Source organism: Microcaecilia unicolor, chromosome 3, assembly GCF_901765095.1.
Source record: "Microcaecilia unicolor chromosome 3, aMicUni1.1, whole genome shotgun sequence".
In the NCBI taxonomy this organism is placed as follows: Eukaryota; Metazoa; Chordata; class Amphibia; order Gymnophiona; family Siphonopidae; genus Microcaecilia; species Microcaecilia unicolor.
In genome coordinates, this window is record NC_044033.1 from 76,146,962 (window position 1) to 76,161,848 (window position 14,887).

General features: G+C 41.4%; 1 protein-coding gene across 1 annotated transcript in view; it reads right to left on the reverse strand.

The window, feature by feature from the left end:
- The window catches only part of PPP2R5A (protein phosphatase 2 regulatory subunit B'alpha), a 346,604-nt gene that overhangs the window by 270,104 nt on the left and 61,613 nt on the right, over positions 1–14,887 (reverse strand). The window contains exon 3 of the mRNA XM_030196067.1: positions 8,457–8,558. Coding sequence (XP_030051927.1) covers positions 8,457–8,558 — 102 coding nt within the window. The remainder of the gene's footprint in view (positions 1–8,456; positions 8,559–14,887) is intronic.

Genomic DNA, 14,887 nt, shown 5'->3' on the forward strand with positions numbered 1-14,887 from the left:
AGCCTTTTCCTCCTCTAACTCCCCTGCCCCCAGACAGCCTCCGCTCCCAAAAACGGGCCCAAGAATGGCCTCGAACAGCCCTGGACCCCAGGTAAGTATTTTTATTTTGTTTTCCTTAGCCCTTAACCCCCTGTTACACTAATCAGGGTAGGACCAGGCTGCTGATATTGGCATTTAAAAAGGAGATAGAGCACTAGAAACTGGGGGAAGGCTGACAGCAATTCAAAAGCGCATGGTTCAAAACAAGGTATCTTTCAAACATATCATCAAAACAGGGAAGGGAAAATTAGGTTCTTACCGTGATAATTTTCTTTCCTTTAGTCATAGCAGATGCAGCCATTACAGATGGGTTGTGTCCATCAACCAGCAGAGGGAGAGAGAGAGCACACGTTTTTCAGTGCCTCATACCAGCTTGCTCCACTGCCTCTCTTCAGTATTTGAAGCTTCCAAAGCAGTATGGCAAACCACAATGGGAATAACATAAGCTTTCCTCACAGCGAACGATGGCCCTACAACAAAGGGCATTAATTCAGAATGGAGGGAATGAAACATCCTCCCGGAGAGCATAAACTCATCCTCCACTGAGACATAACTGGAGGGAATAAACTCATCCTCCCGGAAGGAATAATCTCATCCTCCAAAACATGAAACTGGAGGGAATTAAGTCATCCTCCTTTAATTGAACAAGAATCCTGAAGACTGTTTTCCGACTTTCTCCCAAGGACGGAATCTCCAGGAAACACGAACAGAACCTGAAATAGATTTACAGCAGATAGCATCAGACAGGGAGGTATCATGGCTGCATCTGCTATGACTAAAGGAAAGAAAATTATCACGGTAAGAACCTAATTTTCCCTTCCTTGTCATCTAGCAGATGCAGCCATTACAGATGGGATGTAGCAAAGCAATCCCTAGATAGGGTGGGAACAAGCCACACCACGCGCCAGCACTTGCGCTCCAAAATGTGCGTCCCTCCTGGCAGCCATATCCAGCCTGTAATGTCGGGCAAAAGAGAGCTTAGAAGCCCATGTTGCTGCACTACAAATCTCTTGAAGAGAGAGTGCTCCAGTTTCAGTCCAAGAAGAGGAAATTCCTCTAGTGGAATGCGCCTTAAAGGCATCAGGCGGAGGCCGGCCGGCAAGCAAATAAGCTGAAAGATTATTTAAGCCAGCGGGCAATAGTGGCTTTAGACGCTGGAGACCCTCTGCGAGGACCTGATAGCAAAACAAACAGATGATCAGAGGTCCTGAAAGAGTTAGTAACTCGCAGATACTGCAGCACAGTCCTGCGCACGTCCAACAGGTGCAATTGCCCAAAAGAATCTGGAAACTCCTCCTCGACAAAGGAGGGTAAGAAAATAGGTTGGTTTAGGTGGAACGCTGAAACCACCTTAGGCAAGAAGGAAGGCACGGTCCGAACCGTGACCCCGGACTCTGAAAACTGCAAAAAAAAGGGTCTCTAGGACAGCGCATGGAGCTCTGACACCCGTCTCGCCGAAGTAATGGCCACTAACAAGACGGCCCTCAGTGTCAAATCTTTCTCTGAAGCACGCCGAAGCGGTTCAAAGGGAGCACCCTGAAGGGCCTTCAGCACTAGCCCCAGGTTCCAAGCTGGACAAGGTGTAAACACGGGAGGACGGAGCCGAAGCACCTCTCTAAGAAACCGTGCCACATCCGGATGAGCAGCTAAAGACACGCCTTCAACCTTGCCACGCAGGGAGGCCAATGCTGCCACTTGCACCCGCAGGGAATTATAGACCAAGCCTTTTTGTACACCATCCTGCAAAAAGTCCAGAATCAGCGAGACAGGAGCCCGCAGGGGTGTGATCTCTCTGGAAGCACACCAGACTTCAAACTGGCGCCAAATCCTGGCATAAGCCACGGAAGTGGAACGCTTGCAGGCTTGCAGAAGAGTGGTAATTACTTTATTGGAATAGCCTCTGCCTATCAATTGCGCCCTCTCAATCGCCAGGCCATAAGACCAAATCGGCCGGCGTCCTCCATGGTCACCGGCAGTAATGGTGCTGGGGCTGCTTGATAACAGTGATCATAATATAATCAGATTTGATATCGGCTCTGGAGTTAAGTACACACAGGAAACCCAATACATTAACATTTATTTAACTTTCAAAAGGAGACTATGATACAAACACCAACAGAAAGATGAAAGAAAAAACAACAACGACAAATTCAACCATCGAGGTGATAGACAACTAATTAAAATAAAAACATCTAACCTCCCGACAGAACCATACCGCTCAATCCGAATAGGATACATCAACGCTAGATCAGCAGTAAGCAACTCAGTAGACGTACTAGACTGGATCACTATAGAGAATCTAGACCTTCTATTCATAACGGAAACATGGTTCCACGGTCCTACAGACCCCGCCATCATAGGAACCTGCCCACCAGAATACAAGATCACCCACTGGACAAGAAATGGAAAAAGAGGTGGCGGAATAGCCATAATCTACAAATCCGAGTTCAACATCACAACCACTGGCAAATCTACCTCACCACAACTCGAAATCGCCTCGACAAGAATCACTCATCCGAACTTACAAAGGACAGCTCAATACAATCCTATTCTAAAGGCCACCAGGAAAACGGAAAGACTCCCAAACGCAACTCATGGACTTCATCTCAAACACATGCGTCTCTGCCTCAAACATCCTCATAATAGGAGACATCAACCTACACCTCGAAGACGACACCTCAACAGGCAAACAAGAATGCAAAGAATTCTTAAAACTCTGGGATTTACACGCACCTAACACTCAACCAACACACGAAAAAGGACACACACTAGACATCATTACACACAAATTCGATCCAGAGTCAACTCTCCTACTTACAGATTCAAGATGGACTCCCACACCATGGACAGACCACTACAAAGCATACGTCTACCTCCACTGGCGAAAAATACACAGAAACGCAGTTAACAAACATGAACGAACTACTTACACCACGAGAGGAAAAATAGACCCCACAACTTTCTGGCAACAGGTCTACCAAAACGAATGGTCAATAAACACAGACACCGTACAATTCCTCCAAGAATGGGATGACATATGTAAGACTACATTAGACTCAATCGCCCCAATCCAAACCAGAACATCACACAGGAAAAAATCAAATACATGGTTTACCGAAGAGCTGAAAGAACTTAAAACACAAGTCAGAAAACTAGAACGCGCATGGAACAAAAAGAAAGATGAACACACACAATCTCTGGAAATCATTACGGAGGAAATACAAATACACCATAAAACAGACTAAAAGACTTCACTACAAAACAATAATTGGACCAAACTATAAATACACACACAAACTCTTCAACCTTGTAAATAAACTACTGGACACCACACCATTTACAAATAACAGCAAGGATATACCAGGGGTCGACGACCTTGCGAAATACTTCAAGGAAATAATTATACAACTACGATTCAAAATACCCACCAGCCCAATCGAATACTCCACATTCCTAAACTGTCTAGACACAGAAGATGGAATATATCCAGCAGACAGGATCTGGACCGAATTCGAATCACTGTCAGAGGACCTCATCTCTAAAACGCTTAAAAGATTCACCAAATCCCAATGCAAACTAGATATCTGCCCAAACAACCTCATGAAATTAGCTTCTCAACAATTCATAACAGACCTAACGAACCACGTGAATTTCATGCTACAAAATGGACTTTTTCCAAAGGAGAAAGGAAAGATCTTACTCACCCCAATACCCAAAGACACAAAGAAACACGCAAGCGAAATAACTAACTATAGACCAGTAGCATCAATACCACTAATAACCAAAATAACCGAAGGGATGGTTACAAAACAACTCACAAACTACCTCAAAAAGTTCTCAGTGCTGCATGACGCCCAATCAGGATTCCGGTCAAATCACAGCACAGAAACAGTACTAATTACCCTCGTGACCAAATTTAAACAAATGATTGCAACTGGCACCAACATACTCCTCTTACAATTCGACATGTCAAGTGCCTTTGATATGGTTGACCATGGAATCCTATTACACATACTTGAATATTTTGGCATTGGAGGCAATGTCCTAAACTGGTTCAAGGGGTTCTTAACCTTACGATCATATCAGGTCACATCAAATTCAAATACGTCTGCTGCATGGACACCTGAATGTGGAGTGCCACAGGGATCCCCCCTCTCGCCAACTATTTTCAACCTAATGATGATCCCCTTGGCAAAACTTCTATCAAACAATAACCTTAACCCATACATATATGCTGATGATGTAACGATATATATTCCTTTCAAACAAGACATTAATGAAATCTCCAACGAAATCAACCAAAGTCTACACATCATGAACACCTGGGTAGATGCACTCCGACTGAAACTGAACGCAGAAAAAACTCAATGCCTCATACTTACCTCCCAATACAACATGAAAAAATTTACCGCTATTAACACACCTAAACTAAATCTGCCAATCTCAGAAACTCTAAAAATCCTTGGAGTCACCATTGACCGCCACCTAACACTTGAGACTCACGCGAACAACACAACCAAAAAGATGTTCTACTCCATGTGGAAACTGAAAAGAATTAAACCATTCTTTCTGCGATCTGTCTTCCGCAGCCTAGTGCAATCACTCGTACTCAGTCATCTAGACTACTGCAACTCGCTATACGCAGGCTGCAAAGAAAAAATACTGAGGAAACTTCAAACAGCCCAGAACACAGCAGCCAGACTCATCTTCGGAAAACCAAAATACGAAAGTGCAAAACCTTTGCGTGAGAAATTACACTGGCTCCCACTCAAGGAACGTATCACCTTTAAAGTATGCACCTTAGTGCACACAATCATACACGGTGAAGCCCCTGCATACATGTCTGAGTTAATAGGCCTGCCACCCAGAAATGCTAAAAGATCATCCCGAACTTTCCTCAATCTCCACTTCCCTAAGTGCAAAGGCATAAAATACAAAGTAATGCACGCCTCAACCTTCTCTTATATAAGCACGCAATTCTGGAATACATTACCAAGCAACCTGAAAACGATCTACGAACTAACCAACTTCTGCATACTATTGAAAACTCATCTCTTTGAGAAAATCTACGGCAAGGCTCAAAACACATGAAGTCCATACACATCAATAGAAATGCACCAATACATTTCTCCTAAATTTCTCTTCCCATACTTTCACCACACTTAACAATTTACCCACAGATAAAACTGTGACACCCTAACGTTCTCTGGCTATTGTTCTATCGTCCTATCATTCCCCATTGCTACATTCTATTGTTATATCCCCAAATGATATTATGAACTGACTGTCTACCCTAAACCCTCACAATGTAACCCATAATCGTATTGTAACAAATTGTACTTCCATCAATCACAATGTATTGTAAGCCACACTGAACCCACAAATAGGTGGGAAAATGTGGGATACAAATGCAATAAATAATAATAATGAACGGTGAAAAGAAAACTTAGAGGAGCATCTGCGAAGGTCAAAAATTTACATCAGGCGTGGATGCTGTTCAAAAATACCACCCTGGAAGCCCAGGCCAGTTACATTCCATATATTAAAAAAAGAGGAAGGAAGGCCAAGCGATAGCCAGCATGGTTAAGAAATGAGGTGAAGGAAGCTATTAGAGCTAAAAGAAAATCCTTCAGAAAATGGAAGAAGGATCCAACTGAAAATAATAAGAAAGAGCAAAAGGAATGGCAAGTCAAATGCAAAGCACTGATAAGGAAGGCAAAGAGGGACTTTGAAAAAAAAGATTGCATTTTTTTTTTGTTACATTTGTACCCCGCGCTCTCCCACTCATGGCAGGCTCAATGCGGCTTACATGGCGCAATGGAGGGTTAAGTGACTTGCCCAGAGTCACAAGGAGCTGCCTGTGCCTGAAGTGGGAATCGAACTCAGTTCCTCAGTTCCCTAGGACCAAAGTCCACCACCCTAACCACTAGGCCACTCCTCCACTCAGGCAAAAAACACATAGTAAAACCTTTTTTAAGTATCTTAAAAGCAAGAAGCCAGCAAAAGAATCAGTTGGACCGCTAGGTCACCAAGGGGTAAAAGGGGCACTCGGAGAAGACAAAGGCATAGTGGAGAGATTAAATTAATTCTTTGCTTCTTTCTTCACCGAGGAAGATTTGGGAGTGATACCGGTGCCAGAAATGGTATTCAAAACTGACGAGTCAGAGAAACTGAATAAAATCTCTATAAACCTGGAAGATGTAATCGCGCAATTTGACAAACTGAAGAGTAGCAAATTGCCTAGACTGGATAGTATTCATCCTAGAGTACTGATAGAAATGAAAAATGAACTTGTGGAACTATTGCTAGTAATAAGTAATTTATCTTTAAAATCAAGCACGGTACCAGAAGATTGGAGGGTGGCCAATGTAACGCTGATTTGTTTTAAAAAGGTTCAAGAGGTGATCTGGCGGTGAGCCCAATGTTGGTGCCGGGCAAAATGGTAGAGACTATTATAAAGAACAAAATTACAGAGCATATTCAAAAGCATGGATTAATGAGAAAAAGCCAACACAGATTTAGTGAAGGGAAATCTTGCTCACCAATCTACTACATTACTTTGAAGTGGTGAACAAACATATGGATAAAGGTGAGCTGGTTGATATTGTGTATCTGGATTTTCAAAAGGCATTTGACAAAGTACGTCATGAAAGACTTCAAAGGAAACTGGAGACTTATGGGATAGGAGGCAGTATTCTATGGTGGATTAAAAACTGGTTAAAAGATAGAAAACAGAGTAGGGTTAAATGGTAAGATTTCTCAATGGAGAAGGGTAGATAGTGGGATTCCCAAGGGTTCTGTGCTGGGGCTGCTGCTTTTTAACATATTTATAAATGATCTAGAAATGGAAGTAACTAGTGAAATAATTAAATTTGCTGATGACACAAAGTTATTCAAAGTCGTTAAATTGCGGGAGGATTGTGAAAAATTACAAGAGGACCTTACAAGACTTGGAGACTGGCATCCAAATGGCAGATGACATTTAATGTGAGCAAGTGCAAAGTAATGCATGTGGGAAAGAGGAACCTGAACTATAGTTACGTGAAGGGTTCCACATTAGGAGTCACCAACCAGGAAAGGGGTCTAGGTGTCATCATTGATCATACGTTGAAACCCTCTGCTCAGTATGCGGAGGCAGCAGCGGCTAAGAAAGCAAATAGAATGTTAAGTATTATTAGGAAAGAAATGGAAAACAAAGGACATTATAATGCTTTTGTATCGCTCCATGGTCACCAAATCTCAAAAACGATATAGTGAAATCTGAAAAGATACAGAGAAGGGCGACAAAAATTATAAAGGGGATGGGACGACTTCCCTATGAAAGGCTAACGTGACTAGGGCTGTTCAGCTTGGAGAAAAGACAGCTGAGGGGAGACACAAGGTCTATAAAATAGACCTCGTAAAATAATGAGTGGAATGGAACGGGTAGACGTTAATTGCTTGTTTACTCTTTCTAAAAATATTAGGAATAGGAGGCACAAAATGAAGATACAAAGTAGAACATTTAAAACAAACTGGAGAAAACATTTCTTCACTCAACGTGTAAATAAATTCTGGAATTCGCTGCCAGAGAATGTGGTAAAAGCAGTTAACTTAGTGGGTTTTTAAAAAGTTTTGGATAGCTTCCTAAAAGAATAGTCCATAAGCCATTATTAAGATAGACTTATGGAAAATCCAGTTTATTTCTAGGGTAAGCAGCATAAAATGTATTATACTGTTTTGGGATCTCGCCAGGTACTTGTAAACCTGGATTGGCCACTGTTGGAAACAGGATGCTGGGCTTGATGGACCTTAGGTCTGTCCCAGTATAGCAACACTTATGTACTAAACTTTATAAGACCAGTTTATCATTATAAGTTGTCTTTTGGCTGAATATTACTCTAAATTCATTTCACTTTTTATGTACTCCACCTTGAGTCTTACCCTAGAAAAGCATAGAATATCAAACGGACATACACAAACAGCTTCTAAGGAAAAGACCCAACCCAGGATTTGTTTAATGACATCACCTTTGTGGTGAATGGTTCTATCAGGAGAAAAGGTTAGCCTCAACAATCCTTTGCAAAATACTGTCAGACCAAAGCTTCCCAAACTACATTTATATCCATGACCTGGGCAGACCCTCATTAGGAAGTCATCAGCCCGTGCCACCAGGGGGATCTCACATGTTTTCTATGTCAGTGCAAACGGTGTCTCAGTCATAGAAAGACTGATAAGCACTGTGCTAAACTATGGATAATTAAGCTACTATGGATAATTAAGCTTTACTCAGTTAAATAGCTTTAGAAAAATTCCTCTGATCACACAGGAAGACGGGTGGGACAGTTTTCTCTTTCAATAGTTACTTTTCAAAAAGCATGTCCATAATGTACATGAAATATAAACCACCTTATCAGTTTCTATATGCAGTTATATACCTGTATGTGGGGCCAGGAAGCCTCCAGTGTTGGTTCATCCTCTTCTGGATCAAAATCTGGATTATCGCTTGGTGGAAGTGTTCTGAAAATATTGGAACAGATCTGTGCAGAAAAAAAAAGCTTTTTAAACCAAAACTAAAGATAATCTAGACCACAGTATCTTGTAAAAGTCTTCATATCCTTATGCATTGTTTACATTTTACTACTTCGCAACACAAAATTCATTACAACATACACCATACTGTCAATGTGAAAGAAAAATTAGAGCAATATTCAACAACTAATTAAAAATAAAAAAACTAAAAAGTCTTAACTGCCCAAGTCTTCAGTTTTGTCATTGCAAACTTAAATTAGTTCTGTTTCCCAAAGCTGCCTTTACAAAGTCAAACAGAGCCCACCTGTGAATGGATTCAAAAACTCCTGAATGGAGAATCAATCAATTTGCACAGTGTTTGGGGGGGGGGGGGGGTCCTTCGGGGACACTACATTCATGTGACTAAAGGGTTTCTGATCTGATGAGAACAGAGTGGAACTTTTTGATCTCAATGCTACGTGATACATGTAGTATAAAATACACACACAACACATCACCTTACCAACATCAATCCTACAGTATAACATAATATTAGCAGCATTATATTGTAGAGCTGTGCTATAGCAGTGGTAACAGGGAGTCATGTGATGCCATAGGTGGTACAACAAAGCGACTAGCTGCTCAGGCTAGTTTGCAACGACCTAAAAATAGCCAAATTCTCACAGCACAAGGCTTGTTTGAATTTTGTGATAAAAAAATAAATAAAATCAAGTTCATTTTTGTTTCCAAGGATGAAATTGAATCTTCAAGATCTGCACAAGAGGAAAGATTCAGTAAAGCTTCCACAGTTGCTGGAACTCGTGAAAATCACCAATTTATTCCCATTGACTTGAACCAAATTTCAGTCAGTAGAGTGTCAAATGATTCCTCCTCATTTGTTGTCAAACTTTGTCAGTCAGATGACCCAGTGAGTGTACCTGGCATAAATGTGTCTCAACTTCAGCCTGGGCAGTATGTTGCCTGTGTTTATGACAACAAATGGTGGATTGGCAATGTCTGTGACACATCATTTGAAGAACATGATGCCTTGGTCAACTCTATGCATCCATGCGGGCCTGTACGATCATTTCATTGGCCTAGCAGAAGAGATTCTTGTTGGATTTCTGAACAGCATATTCTAGCAGTTCTTCCAGTACCAGCAACTACAGCACTTGGACGACAGTATACATTTCCAGAAACAGCAGTGAAACTTACCAGTGAAAAATTCTTGTCACTTCAGCACTGAGGTTTTACTTGGGAACCATTAAGACACCCCCATTAGGCTTGAGAAACTAGGCAAAGACAACCAAATGAGGCTTGGGAACCTCAAGTAAGATGCCCACCTTCAGGCTTGGGAACCTGTGCCAAGTGGCTGGACTTGCCTGGCTATCGGGCTTGACCTCTTGGCGATGAGGTTGCCACTTCCTATTGAATTGGTAGTGGCGTAGCCACCATGGACCAACGCATTCTTAAAGCAACTGAGTGACTTATACAGCAATTAGAAATATTGATGGGCCCTATATATCCGTTTCATCTATCAGTCAACAATACTGGCCAAAAAACACTTTTTTTGCAATCCTTATATGGAGAGACTCCAAATTGAAAACTACATATTCGGATAGAAGGAAATCTGCTCTTTCTAATGGTGCTAAAAGAAAGAATATTGAAGCTGTCCCACTGGAGATCAAGGGCATGAAAGCCCAAAATGGGCAAAAATGCTTTTTATACCAACTTTGAACGCTTATAATTTTTCAACCACTTGAAGGAAAGTGCTGCAAATTGGAATGCCTCATTACAGCCGTGCATTTAGTACACCTACCAAAAATCAACCTGAAAGGTCAACTAGTTTAGAAACTACAGCAGCCTCAACATCGCTGTAAATTGATTTTTGCCGGTTATTTTGGCAAAGTTTGAGCCTAAACCATTCAAAACGTAAGAGGACTAGGAACATGGGGTTTTGCCAGTTCATTAAGCCCTAAAAGTAGTGCAGGTTCTCCAAATATCCCCCTTGTACTACTAAAACTTCCAGTTTTACAGCTTCTGGAAGTTGGCCCAAAATGTCATTTTTGCTCAGGCCTGAAACCACTAATATCTCCAATACCATAAATCTTTGGAAACTGCAATCACGCTCTTCACTAATCCAAAGACAAGAACTAAGCGTATGCAAACAGCAATTGAATAAATACCACTGGTAATATATGTATATATATATGCAAGTTTCACATATTTTATGTATTTATTGGGAGCCCTCGGACGATACCACTTAACAGCAATAACATTAGTTTTTTGCCTAGTGGCTAGGTCTCTCTTCATCGAGCCATCCCTTTTATTAAAGGGAGAGAGTCTGCGTGCACGGACTGTTGAGGATTCAAGGCGGGCAAGATTAACCCGAGTCCCTGATGAAAATATTGAAACCCGCGGCGTCGGGCGTAATTTAGGGGAAGCCAAAGTGGACTTCAACAGAGAGACATGCAGTAATGTTTAAGATAAGTTTTCTCTATTTTTTCTTTTGAATTTTTATATTTTGAGCACGTGTACTTTTGGGCACCAGTGGAATGTGTTTGCAACAGCATTTATTTATGGTTTAATAAAAGGGATGGCTCGATGAAGAGAGACCTAGCCACTAGGCAAAAAACTAATGTTATTGCTGTTAAGTGGTATCGTCCGAGGGCTCCCAATAAATACATAAAATATGTGAAACTTGCATATATATATACATATATTACCAGTGGTATTTATTCAATTGCTGTTTGCATACGCTTAGTTCTTGTCTTTGGATTAGTGAAGAGCATTTTTGCTCAGGCGACATTTTGCAACCCTTTACTTGAGGTCCCCTAGAACCTCCAATTTTTAGTCTTTTGAACTAAAATTTTGCACAGCTTAGTTTTTTATCATAAAGAAACTATGTACCAAATTTCATCAAAATCTGAGATGGTGAGGTGGGGACGACCTTTAAAATTGGTCCACTTGACACGGAATGACTCAGTGACGACTTGTTCCAGTGAGCAGCTGCAAATGGACGTCCTTTTTGAACGTTTAAAAAAAAAAAATTTTTTAACAGAGCCAGCAGGAGGGGGGGAGAAACGGAGGGACCTGACACCACCAGGTTTCCACTTGCTCACGAAGAGCCCTCAACCTCAGGTACTCAACAAAACCTAAACAATTAGGCTTGGAGACCTAGCCAGAGCTGCTGCTGTGTGACCACACACCTGCTGAGATAGAGAACATACTGGGGAATTTCTGGCAGCACATGACCACATATAGGGAGGCAAAAGATTGCTCTCTATCTCCACCTGCTGGTAGATGGACACAACCCACCAGTCTATGGATTGATCGGCTTGATGATAGGGAACAGCAATTGCACATTTCGTACCATCCCCAAGCAGCGGGGCAGGTAGAACGCATGAATCAAACAATCAAAACAAATCTCAGTCCTATGCTGAATCTGACAGGGAAAAATTGGGATCAGGCCCTCCCTTTGGTCCTTATGCGTATCAGAGCCAATGTCTGTAAGTCCACAGGTTTTGCCCCCTATGAAGCCTTAATGGGAAGGCCAATGCCTCGATGGGAAAACCTGCTACATTCTTTTCTCCCAGAGGATCAGACTGTAGTTCTTGCAAACGAGTGGATGAAATCCCTGCAAGAACATCTAAAAGAAATCCAGACCACTGTGCTGGCAAACACAGAAAAGTCTAGTGATTATCTATAGGAGGTGCAGGCCAAAGATTCTTGATTTACAACCACTCAAAGTGGGGAGTAAGGTCATGCTCCTAAACCCTAGACCAAACCTCCCCTTTGGCACAGCAAAGTGGGATGGACCATACTTGGTTGAAACCATATGGATAATGAGTGGTTACCTGTTCTCAGATTCCACCTGAATACAGCACAGATGACTGATTCCCAAATACAGCACAGACGACCGATTCCTAAATACAGCACAGAAGGCTGCCCCCCCCCCCCGAACAAAATATGTTGGAAAAGTGGTAACTATAGTAGTCACTCATTATGTATAGTATCTGTATAGTTGATACATGCATTCAATAGTGATAATAATACTTAGTGCTATATAAGTTTATAAGTAAGTTAGTAATTGTACTGTAATAATCAGTGGGCATATACTTAGTAAACATTATTTCTGTTGAGGTGTTATTTAAGTAAATTTATAAGTAGGTTAGTTATTTTACTGTAATAATCAGTGTTCTTCTAGTATAGCATGTTTTCTGTCCAGTGTAGTATGTGTTCTCCTTTACCCAAGTCTCATTACAGGAACTATCATCTGAATATGCACAATTGGTTGGGCCAATTCCACAGATGGGGTATATCGCTATCAAGAAATACCCCCACCATTCCCTGAAGGAAAAGACCTGGTTATCCTGAGTTTCTGTTCGGCGCAAGACAGACCAGTCTACTATTCCCTAAACATCATGCACGTGAAGTGGACTCCACCAATTTCCACTTCCCTAGAAAGAACACAAGAATTGATTGCACCCCCAGAGAAATACTTTCTAGGTCCTCCTGCCTTGATTCTGTACAATATTTCCTGTCAGGATAAAGGGACTTGGCAGATCACTTATACGTGGATTCAAAGTAATCAACGGCACATTACTGAGACTTCTTTTTTGATGTACTTTGTTTACCTACCACCCCTCCTCCCACCTCCCACACCACTCCAACCCCTCCTATTCTGTACCTCTAAGATATTAATTTGTTCCAGGAGGGGAAACCATTTCAGATTAAATACAACGCACCCCATGATGTTTTATATGATGTAGAATACCACTTTCTTACTTGGCATCTGTTTCTTAAAGTATTTCTAGTCACTACCAAATATCCAAACTGCTCTCAGTTTGTTGCCAACCACATACATATGCTTAATACGTGGTTAGATATGCAGTCAGTCACAACCCCAGCCAATCCCTCTAGATACAAGTGGGAATTATTGGACACCATTTTAGGGGGCACTGGAACTGCACTGGGAGCCCTTAATGCAATTGATATAGAGGTGCTCCGGAATAAGATGGGATCCACAGCTCAACATGCTTCTGAAGGGTTTACCTCACAACATATTACTGAGGCTTCAGCTAAACTATCTAATGTAATTGTAGATACCTTTGCTCTTATATCACCCATTATAGAACAGAAAATTGTGACTTTAGCACATGAATACAGGTTGGGAAAGAATATTTCATGGGCTATGGCCTGTGATCAAATACAGATCAAGCTTATTACTATCTTAAAGGAAATTCTGATCACGTCTAAGGCCACTGGCCACCATCTCTTGTTCAGATGGCTAGCACCAAATTACCAGAATTTGCTATAGCTCATCTTGATTGGTGGACGGTTAGTGTTCCAATCTGTTCACAACAAGGATGCTGTTGTTAATATTGGTGTGCAAGTTAATAATGTGATAATGTATCCTTTGGACCATCTCGCATGGGTGCAGCCCCTGGACAATAACTAGACATCATTTAAACCAATGGACCCTAGCCTGTGCCAGCAGACGCCCTTTCATTTCCAGTGTGAACCTCATCAGTTTAAAGAGAGGGACAGCTCCTGCTGGAACAATTCATCCTCCTGTACTCTGACTGCCAAACTTCTGTATTCACCCACTGTCTCACATAGGGTGTACTACCTTGGAGCTGGACGCTTTTGTTTTAATCTGTTCTTTCCTCAAAATATTTATTTTTCCATTGCTCCCCAAGTACATGACATCCGCCTCCCTAAGAACACTTTGCTGTACAGTTCGAACTATTTACAGAACAATACTTGGTGCAGTCATACACCACTGGTTTCCATCACCATTAATGAGACAACATATTCTGCACCTCTGGTTACCAATGACTCTCTTGACATTCCAGATTTTATTCCATACGCTGTACATCCACTCCCTCTGGGCATGGGAGAAAAGACTTTACGCAAACTACTGAACTTTACTGAACTTCATGCCTATATGGACCATTTGAAAACAACCTCCACAGAAGTGAATCAAACCATCACCTATGAGAATGGACAAATTAGACAAACTGTTCAAAATTTGCTACAACACTCCCATGTCTCAGCATGGGAATTATTCTTTGGATATTCACCTACAGCTGATCAGGTCTTTAATGTTTTAATTAACCCTATCATTATTTTAACTGGTGTATAAGTATTGCTATGCATTGTTATGATTTTCATGTGCTGTAAACTTAGACATATGTACAACTCTTTGCAAAGTTTAACCTATAAAATACCCTCACCCCTATAAGGCAGCCATACACACAAATACACACACTACTTTCCTTCCCATCTGAAATTTCTTTTTACACTACTTTCTTCCCAGCATTTACATTTTTAATCTGGCATGTTAATTTGGGGT